Source organism: Chanodichthys erythropterus, chromosome 8 (genome assembly GCF_024489055.1).
Source record: "Chanodichthys erythropterus isolate Z2021 chromosome 8, ASM2448905v1, whole genome shotgun sequence".
In the NCBI taxonomy this organism is placed as follows: domain Eukaryota; kingdom Metazoa; phylum Chordata; class Actinopteri; order Cypriniformes; family Xenocyprididae; genus Chanodichthys; species Chanodichthys erythropterus.
This window is the reverse complement of record NC_090228.1, coordinates 36,136,394-36,146,962: the sequence shown is the minus strand read 5'-3', so window position 1 is coordinate 36,146,962 and position 10,569 is coordinate 36,136,394. Positions and strand designations below refer to the sequence as shown.

Sequence of the window (10,569 nt, the reverse complement as noted above, 5' to 3'; positions counted from 1 at the left end):
TAAAATCAACAAAGACATTTCCTGAGTGTTTGTCTCATTACATTCTCACCACTGAAAGAATAAAGAACTTTTCCACAACAACCAACAAGTCACTATGAAATCAAAATCAACAATTCTTATGTTTATGCAATATTGCAGTATTTATGAATGATTTATCAATGAACATCACATTTAAAATTCACGTGCCCTTATAATCTTTAAAATAACTTCCCCTCCCTCTTGCAACGACTTCTCTTCTGTTCTCTGAAGATGTGTTTACTTACAACCTGTCACATGACATTAGAGCAATGGCTGAGTTTCACTCAGATATACATCAAAAAAGGGAAGAAACGACTTTCACAACTACTGTTTCATGTCAAAGGGTCTGATGTCATGTTTTTGTTTTCACACATTGACCACAAGTTTGTTTGTCACTGGCTTTAAAAGAAGACGAGTCCTGATTACATCTACAACAAACAAAGAACAAGATCATTTAATGTTTAACAGTTAAAGAGCAGAAATGTCTGATGGTATTTATGAAGATGTGATCAGGACTGAGTCTGAGGGAATGAACACAGACAGAATGGAGATGATAGTGGAAATCTATGAGAGTGCAGAATGTGTGAGAGATCATGACTTCAGGACAGAGACAAACACACAGCAACCACTTCAGCGTACAGGTAATCACATTCATTACTTTGATCAAATCATCAGAGTCTGCACATGTTCAGGCATCTAATGTCAGACCTGTGCTGTTCAGAAGTGATTGTGTGAAGATCAGAAGAAGCTACAGTGTGTTTGGTTCAGCTTTGTGTTCTTCTGATGCTATTGTAGGATTTAATAACTAACCATCTGTATATGATTTTGGAAAGAGAGAGAAAAAACTGACTAAAATGTTTACTCAGCCTGTGTGTTTCAGTGTTTCTGTTTCATCCGATGCCTAATTGTACGAGATCTGACACTGACACTGTTTTTCCAGAGACCTGAAACCTTTCAGTCTATGGCATGATGCCGTTTTGTCCAATGACTTAAAGCCTTTTAGTCTGAGGCATGTTGCCTTTTCGTAATATGACTGAAGGATGTCCTAAAATGTACACCGTACCTGAGGCTTTCATAATAATGCTCATAAGAATCTTTGTGTTGGTGTAGAAACAGATAAACCACAGGCTTGACTTTACTGTCTTCATGACACCAAATTTGTATCACTGATATGATTTTGGAGAGCGAGAAAAACAAACTGATTAAAATATTTACTCAGCCTGTGTGTTTCAGTTAGGATGGTCAGTCCGTTTCATCCGATACCTTTTTTGTCTGAGGCTGTTTCGTCTGATGCCTAATTGTATGGGACCTGACACTGACGCTGTTTTTCCTGAGACCTGAAGCCTTTCTGTCTAAAGCATGATGCCATTTTGTCCCATGACTTTAATCTGAGGCATTATGGAATTTCATAATATGCCTGAAGTCTGTGGATGTCCTAAAATGTACACCGTACCTGAGTCCTTCATAATAATGTTCATGAGAATGCTGCTCTATCTTTGTGTTGGTGTAGAAACAGAGAAACCACAGGCTTGACTTTACTGCCTTCATGACACCAAATTTGTATGACTGATTGTACATAAATTCATTGAAAGCATCATTCTGTGCCGGCCTCATTATGTCAATCAAGTTCAATAAAGCCTCCTTGAGCATTGCTCCTCACATGATTTGAGACTTTACACTGACTTCAGATCATTTACGTTCTCAGTGACATGTGATTGACCTGTACTGAAAAGAAGCATCAGAGATAATAGAAACAAACATGCAACAGAAGAACAGATTTCAATTCAAGCACAATTAAGTTACATTTTCTCATCAATTTTGATTTCATTGGAGTAAGTAAAGTGAATTTTCTCTCATGTATAAATGTACTGTGCTAATTTGAACCCGGCTGCAACAGCTAACCACAATATCACAATAGTGCCCTTTAGTAAGAGCTTTTCGTTATGCAAACATATTGGTTTTAACCGACAGGATGTCACATGCTCTTGTACTGTGATATACTTTGCCACTTATTGGCCTCAACTACTAAAATTAGAGTCTCCAATAGCAGAGGACTACAGAGTAGAAACTCTGCATAAAAATGTTTATGGCAATATAAACACTGAACCAAGAGAAGCCATACAGGTACACATACAACACAAACATACAATTAGGAATTGATAAAACATTTAGGTAACGCTTTAGATTACAGCCCGGAAAGTACTGTGTAATTACAACGAATTTACAGCATAACTTTCAATAATTATAGTGTAACTATACAGTAAGTATGTGTAAGTATAGGGGAACAATATGTGAAGTATTGATAATAAAGGGGTAACAACCAGGAAAATAACAAATTATTTATACTGTAAATATTTTATATCTAAGGGGTACTTATGACATATAACTAAGGGGTAAGTATGACATTACGGGCTGTAAATTAAAGCGGAGCTTGTTACGCTCTTGTTTCATGTAGTTACAGGGTAAGTAATTAATAAAATGCAAAAAATCTGATATCACTGACTCCGAAACCTTTATTTGAAAAACAACTTTATTAAAAACAGGTCTACAACACTTATTATTCATTTTTTTAAATCAACTTTTCATTTCAAACTAAAGTCCTGACAGAAAGTAACAAGTTTTGTCAGTTTTTTGGTTGTTCTTGTTTCTCGCTTGGCTTCCCCCTCCTCTTGTTTCTCAGCTGATGAATCTTAAGAAGGAATCCCGTTAAAATACAGTACACCCCGAAATTTTCTCATGGTTTAGGCTATTCATCCTTTCGATTCTGACCAGCTGTCACCAGCGCCTGCATGAGAGTCGACTTCGCGTTCGATGAAGAACATTGAAATGAGCAACGTGAAGCTTTCATGACGTTCTCGCGGAAGATTCATGTGAAACTCGCGCGAGAACTGCCGTCTCTGTTATTCTGTCTTGTTTGTTTCTCATTCTCATTATCTGTTATTCTGTGTATTTTGTTGTGAGCATTACTAAAAAAAAACTGAAAAAAAAAAAACTGACGGCATCCAACATCTGCGTGAGTTTCTCGGCATGCCTACGTCACGCTTCAAGTTACGGCAAGCATGAACTCTCAACCCTCGCATGCACGCACAGAAGACAGCTGGTCGAAAGTTTTAAAAATATTCAAATATATGGTATTTTTCTTACAAATACGTATCATTTCACTTCAGAAGACATCGATTCATCCATTAGGGTCGTATGGATTACTGTAGTTATTGCTGTTTGTGCTGTTTGATGCTTCGACTTTTAGGAACACGTGAGCTTTCATTATAAAGCGTTCCCAGATGATTTATTTTTTTCATAAAATCCTTTTTGTGTTCATCTTAAGAAGGAAAGTCGCATACATCTCAGATGGCATGAGGGTAAAAGATGAGTAAACGGTGAGCACATTTCCGGGTGTTCTGTAGTTTTTAAATACAGAATAGCAAATGGGATTCCCTCTTAAGATTCATCAGTGGTAAGAACGAACGAAGAGGAACAAGAGGAGGAGGAAACCAAGCAAGAGAAACAAATAAGAAGTGTTGTAACTTTAAATCTGTTTTGAAATAAGTTGTTTTTCAAATAAAGTTTTCCAAGTGATATGACTGTTTGCGTTTTTTTATTTATTTATTTATTTTTATTAATTACTTACCCTGTAACTACATGAAACAAGAGTGTAACAAGCTCCACTTTAATTTACGGCCCGTAATGTCATATTTACCCCTTAGTTATAAAATATTTACAGTATAAATAATTTGTTATTTTCCTGGTTGTTACCCCTTTATTCCCAATACTTCACATATTGTTCCCCTATACTTACACATACTTACTGTATAGTTACACTATAATTATTGAAAGTTACGCTGTAAATTTGTTGTAATTACACAGTACTTTCCGGGCTGTAATCTAAAGTGTTACCAACATTTATCTTGATGTCTGTCATTTTCAGGAAGTGTTTGTGTGAAGATCAGAAGCTCCAGAGCAGCTGCAGTGTGTTTGGTGCTGCTGTGTGTTCTTCTGCTGACTGCAGTCATAGTGCTGTGCGTCACGTTCACTCTAGAGAGTCGACAGTTAATATCCAAGAATGAAAACCTGACCAATGAGAGAGACCAGCTACTAAACAAGAACATGGCCTTGACGAATCAAACGGATGAATTAACTAAAGAAAGAGACCAGATCAATCAGGAGAGAAATGAACTGAGGAAGATGCTCAATGAAATGGGTAATGTTAAATTATAGTGCAATTACTAGTACAAGTGTTTACTTAAATATCTAAATGGAGTCATTCTATAAACTTGTATTGTCTTTATATACATTTAGTTATTTATACCATAACCTAACCCACACACAGTTTTTAAGTGCCACTATCAAAGAAATGTCATAATTCAGTACAGGTGGGGAAAAAATCTAGTCGATGATCTGGTTGTGTTTACAGGTGGATATATTTATCAATCCAGTTTTTACTTCATTTCCTCTGAGAAGAGAAACTGGACTGAGAGCAGAAGATACTGTACAGAGAGAGGAGCAGATCTGATCATCATAAACAATGGAGAGGAACAAGTGAGTGAAAGATAGATTGGGCACCAAAGGTTGTGCTGCTCACAGTATGAATGTCTACTCACCAACACAGACATTAAAGAGTTAGTTCACCCAAACATGATCATTCTGTCATCAATTCCTCACCCTCTTGTCTTTTCATAAGACTTTCGTTCTTCTTCAGAAAACAAATGAAGATATTACGAAATCTGAAAGATGTCTGTCCCTCCGTTTAAAGTGTATTCACCCAAAACTCTGACGATTCAAACTGCTCATTGAACATACACAGAGCTCAACCGATCTTACTTAATGCATGAGAACAAAGTTGCTCTACGTTTGTTCGCTGATCAATGTTTATATGTGAATAAAACCCTAAATTAAACCTGCTCATCATATAACACTTGGATTAAACTGCTTAATTCATATGAATTACATTTACAGTCTCTTTATGAACTTATTGAAACATCATAGTTTTGGATCAATAGACTTAATGGAGGGACAGAAATCTCTCAGATTTCATGAAAAATATTGTGTACTGGAACAACATGAGTGTGAGGAATTGATGACAGGATTTTCAGTTTCAGGTGAACAAACCCTTTAAATTTAACTTCCTGCTTCATTCTACTAGGAGTTTGTTAAAAAGATATCTGGTGGTACTGGAGTCTGGATTGGTCTGACTGACAGTGTTGTGGAGGACAGATGGAAATGGGTTGATGGCAGCACACTGAACTCTGGGTAAGAAATCACTATATTAAACTGATTATTCTCTAATAAATGATCATATCTCACAGTCAGTATCATATCACACAGGAAGCAGCACTGAACATCTAATGCTGATCTGTTCTTTCAGGTTCTGGGAGTCTGGAGAACCAAAAGGGCAAAGAGCAGAGAACTGTGCTTTGTTATTTTCATCAGGGTGGCATGATTATCCCTGTAATGATGCTTTTAAATGGATCTGTGAGAAAAATATTTAAAAGAAATATTTTAAGAAAAAAGCAATTAAATGAAGTATATTTGTGAAGTGTTGTAACTGAGTCAAGTTTCTGAATATTCTCACCATAGATGTAAATAATGACAGTAACTACTGTATCGGGTCAGTGAGTAAAGTACATGAGGACATCTTATCACAGTTAATACTGTCACAGATCCCTTGTTCCCCTGGACTCCATTTCCCATGATCCTCCTGTTCTCCACACCTGCACTCACTTCCCTCGTCATCTCCCCATCATCACAGATCATCATCACCTGTACTCTCTCATCTGCACTGCCTTTATATTGGACTCACTCCCTTCACTCCTGGTCCGTTCTTAATGTTATGTTAATGTTGTAATGTTATGTTAGATGGTTAATGTGTGTAAAGTGTGTATTCTCCTGCGTTCTTCAGTAAATACCCTGTGTGTGGAAATCCGTTTAAGTATCCTCTCTTCAGCACGTACACCACTGTAACAGAAGAACGGACCTTTAAACTACCGGATTTTCCACAGAGAAAAAAAAAAAAAAGAAAAGAAAAGAAAAAAGATGGAAGCTTCCTTCTTCCCCCGGGCTCCAACTTCTCCCATGCCTCTCTCATCCTGGACAGCTGGTGAGCGGCTCATTGGACTCTTACAGGTGGGTCGTTCGCTGGAGAGGTATGTGGAGGAGTTCGCTGAGCTTGCTTTTTTGTCTGACTGGCCTGAAGCACGTTTGATCGCCCTGTTTCTGGATGGTCTGGACGACAACACTGTCCGTTTAAACGAACCTGATTTTCGTCTCTCCTTAAGCGAAACTATCAATTTAAATTTGTTTTTGAATAAGTCCAAATTTTTCGTGGAACAGGTTCAGGATGTGTGTTTGTCTCCAGGCCATCCAGAAGCACGGTTGGCCGGGCCAGTCAGTCAGCCTCCGTCCTCCTCCGCATACCCCTCCAGCGAAGGTTCCCCCTGTGTCCTGCCGGGCCCACAAATCTCCGCTGGGTCCGGTAAACCTAAGAGGAGGAAGAGGAAGAAGGGCGAGCGCTCTCCAGTCTCCTGCGAGCCAGTCTCTCCAGTCTCCTGCGAGCCAGTCTCTCCAGTCTCCTGCGAGCCAGTCTCTCCAGTCTCCTGCGAGCCAGTCTCTTCAGTCTCCTGCGGGCCAGTCTCTCCAGTCTCCTGCGGGCCAGTCTCTCCAGTCTCCTGCGGGCCAGTCTCTCCAGAGCCCGCTCCAGTATCTCCAGAGCCCGCTCCAGTATCTCCAGAGCCCGCTCCAGTCTCTCCAGAGCCCGCTCCAGTCTCTCCAGAGCCCGCTCCAGTCTCTCCAGAGCCCGCTCCAGTCTCACCAGAGCCCGCTCCTGTATCTCCAGAGCCCGCTCCTGTATCTCCAGAGCCCGCTCCAGTATCTCCAGAGCCCGCTCCAGTCTCTCCAGAGCCCGCTCCAGTCTCTCCAGAGCCCGCTCCAGTCTCTCCAGAGCCCGCTCCAGTCTCTCCAGAGCCCGCTCCAGTCTCTCCAGAGCCCGCTCCTGTCTCTCCAGAGCCCGCTCCAGTCTCTCCAGAGCCCGCTCCAGTAACTCCAGAGCCCGCTCCTGTTTGTCCAGAGCCCGCTCCTGTCTCTCCAGAGCCCGCTCCTGTCTCTCCAGAGCCCGCTCCTGTCTCTCCAGAGCCCGCTCCTGTATCTCCAGAGCCCGCTCCTGTATCTCCAGAGCCCGCTCCAACCCTGTGCGAGCCGCCAGATCTGGACTGGCTTATTGACTTTTTTAACGAGCCCTCAGCTCCAGCCGCCGCCTACGAGCCCTCAGCTCCAGCCGCCGCCTACGAGCCCTCAGCTCCAGCCGCCGCCTACGAGCCCTCAGCTCCAGCCGCCGCCTACGAGCCCTCAGCTCCAGCCGCCGCCTACGAGCCCTCAGCTCCAGCCGCCGCCTACGAGCCCTCAGCTCCAGCCGCCGCCTACGAGCCCTCAGCTCCAGCCGCCGCCTACGAGCCCTCAGCTCCAGCCGCCGCCTACGAGCCCTCAGCTCCAGCCGCCGCCTACGAGCCCTCAGCTCCAGCCGCCGCCTACGAGCCCTCAGCTCCAGCCGCCGCCTACGAGCCCTCAGCTCCAGCCGCCGCCTACGAGCCCTCAGCTCCAGCCGCCGCCTACGAGCCCTCAGCTCCAGCCGCCGCCTACGAGCCCTCAGCTCCAGCCGCCGCCTACGAGCCCTCAGCTCCAGCCGCCGCCTACGAGCCCTCAGCTCCAGCCGCCGCCTACGAGCCCTCAGCTCCAGCCGCCGCCTACGAGCCCTCAGCTCCAGCCGAGCCAAGTTCTCCAGTCTCCGCCGCCGCCGAGCCAAGTTCTCCAGTCTCCGCCGCCGCCGAGCCAAGTTCTCCAGTCTCCGCCGCCGCCGAGCCAAGTTCTCCAGTCTCCGCCGCCGCCGAGCCAAGTTCTCCAGTCTCCGCCGCCGCCGAGCCAAGTTCTCCAGTCTCCGCCGCCGCCGAGCCAAGTTCTCCAGTCTCCGCCGCCGCCGAGCCAAGTTCTCCAGTCTCCGCCGCCGCCGAGCCAAGTTCTCCAGTCTCCGCCGCCGCCGAGCCAAGTTCTCCAGTCTCCGCCGCCGCCGAGCCAAGTTCTCCAGTCTCCGCCGCCGCCGAGCCAAGTTCTCCAGTCTCCGCCGCCGCCGAGCCAAGTTCTCCAGTCTCCGCCGCCGAGCCAAGTTCTCCAGTCTCCGCCGCCAAACCAGCTCCATGCTCCTCCACCCACACATTGACTTTATTCCTTGGACTCCTCTATACGATCCTTAACCTCTCCAAGTATTTTTTGGGGGGGGGCCAAGTACCCGTGGGTGGGGGACATGTGGGCGCCACACATGTGGGTGGGCCTCTGAAGTGGCCTGCCAAGGCTCCTGACCCGCCGTGGCCTGCCAAGGCTCCTGACCCGCCGTGGCCTGCCAAGGCTCCTGACCCGCCGTGGCCTGCCAAGGCTCCTGACCCGCCGTGGCCTGCCAAGGCTCCTGACCCGCCGTGGCCTGCCAAGGCTCCTGACCCGCCGTGGCCTGCCAAGGCTCCTGACCCGCCGTGGCCTGCCAAGGTTCCTGACCCGCCGTGGCCTGCCAAGGCTCCTGACCCGCCATGGCTCATGGATCCGCCCTGGAGACCTCCACTCCAGTCCACTCATCCCCCGGCACCTGCATGAGGTCTCCAGGGCGCCCGCCCCCCCCTCCCGGTTATTCTATTTATGGCGCGAGGACGCGCCTACCGGGAGGGGGAGGTACTGTCACAGATCCCTTGTTCCCCTGGACTCCATTTCCCATGATCCTCCTGTTCTCCACACCTGCACTCACTTCCCTCGTCATCTCCCCATCATCACAGATCATCATCACCTGTACTCTCTCATCTGCACTGCCTTTATATTGGACTCACTCCCTTCACTCCTGGTCCGTTCTTAATATTATGTTAATGTTGTAATGTTATGTTAGATGGTTAATGTGTGTAAAGTGTGTATTCTCCTGCGTTCTTCAGTAAATACCCTGTGTGTGGAAATCCGTTTAAGTATCCTCTCTTCAGCACGTACACCACTGTAACAAATACATTATTTAACATTATTTATTAACATATTTAATAAAGTTCAAACAATGAGATCAGTCAAATATAACCAACAGCAGCTTGAACTCAGTCCTCAAAACTATAAGCTTTGTTGAAGACAAAGACTGAACATTAAGCCTTTAGATGACACACAGCTCAAATACTGAAGATTGACCAGATCAATACAGTGAGAGACACAGATAACATGCAGTCACTGAAACAATGTTGATGCTTCAACTTTAACATTTAGTGTTGAAACAATGGTGAGATTTCAACAAAATCATCAGTGGGAATGTCAGTGAATCAACGTTACACTATGATTGATTGTACATCACTGCTATTGAATCAATATTGAAATGAACAAACGTAATCATTGGTAAATATTGATTGATCAATGTTAATGTGATGTTGATTCAAAGTCACTTAAAAAGTATTAATATTTTAGCAACACTTCAATAATGCTTCAACAAAATCCTGACCATTTTAAAAATGTGGAAAACCTTTTAAAATATAAATGATGCCTTTCCAGCAATTTAGTCAATTTATTTTATTTGACAGTTTAACACAATCAATGACAAAACAATGTGCAAAAAGGACAAAAGCATCATGACTGTAAAAAAACATTAATTTCAGAAGTCTGATGTCATCATTACAAGAGCTCCAATGATTCAAGATCTGGTTTGCATCAGAAAACAGACTCTTTTCCTGTGGGTTAAATAAAAAAAGAAACCATGATGTTACTTAAGAGCAAGTCAATTCAGTTGCATAGATAGTCACATTGAGGAATATAATATTAATATGCTAAACACAATATGATTCACTTTCTATAAAAACAGAATTTTCTAACTATTTATAATACTGTTAAATTACGTATATATTTCATCTATATATCTACAATAGAGTGCCCCAGGGATGACGCGTTTTTGTAGGCCAACCCAGAAGTTAGCGGCGCACAGGTTCCCTCGACTGAAAGCCTATGTATTTTCCCATAGACTTTTGGAAAATCGCAGAAAATAAGCTCTAAAAAGGGTTATGACACTTACACGTTTTGTCTATCAAGATAATCTTTACAAGTTAACACAACATTTACACATTTTGAAGCCTAAATAAAGTGGTCAGATATAAAAGGCTAACAGTAGGCTATAAACGGACTACAGCACACCATGGTCGCGGATCAACGTCGTCACCACCAAGCGTCCTCAAACTGTATTTAGAAAACAACTTTATTCATAAACATGCTCACTGATTATGATCTGCACTGTGTATGAATACTTTTCCACTTTTTCATGAGAAATGCTGTCCAAATGTCCCGTTTTTAATGATGACGTCTAAAGTCCCCGCCACAGGAAGTAGTCCCTTTTAGCAATTTGTTAGCAACCGCCGATTTTAAGACACAGTAAAGTTTTAAAAAATCACAAGTGGGTTATAACTGGTGTGTTTTAATCATTTTTTATTATGACATAGCCAATTTCCGTGTTAACCAACATAACATTTGCATCTAAAATATCACCAAATAAGTTATGTATTTTTTTTT

The 10,569-nt window shown here is 43.5% G+C and overlaps 1 protein-coding gene across 2 annotated transcripts; it reads left to right on the top strand.

Moving 5' to 3' along the window:
- Positions 1 to 380: 380 nt before the first annotated feature.
- On the top strand, positions 381 to 6,840 carry LOC137024041 (CD209 antigen-like protein C). 2 transcript variants are annotated; one of them, XM_067391194.1, is made up of 5 exons: positions 381 to 659; positions 3,944 to 4,216; positions 4,430 to 4,554; positions 5,159 to 5,265; positions 5,381 to 6,840. In XM_067391194.1, exons 1-5 carry the CDS (start codon positions 500 to 502, stop codon positions 5,502 to 5,504), a joined length of 789 nt encoding a protein of 262 aa, XP_067247295.1. In that variant the 5' UTR covers positions 381 to 499; the 3' UTR covers positions 5,505 to 6,840. The 2 variants fall into 2 exon arrangements, 1 of the variants encoding a protein (XP_067247295.1); XR_010895615.1 differs by lacking the exon at positions 381 to 659 and adding an exon at positions 700 to 1,850.
- Positions 6,841 to 10,569: the final 3,729 nt, after the last annotated feature.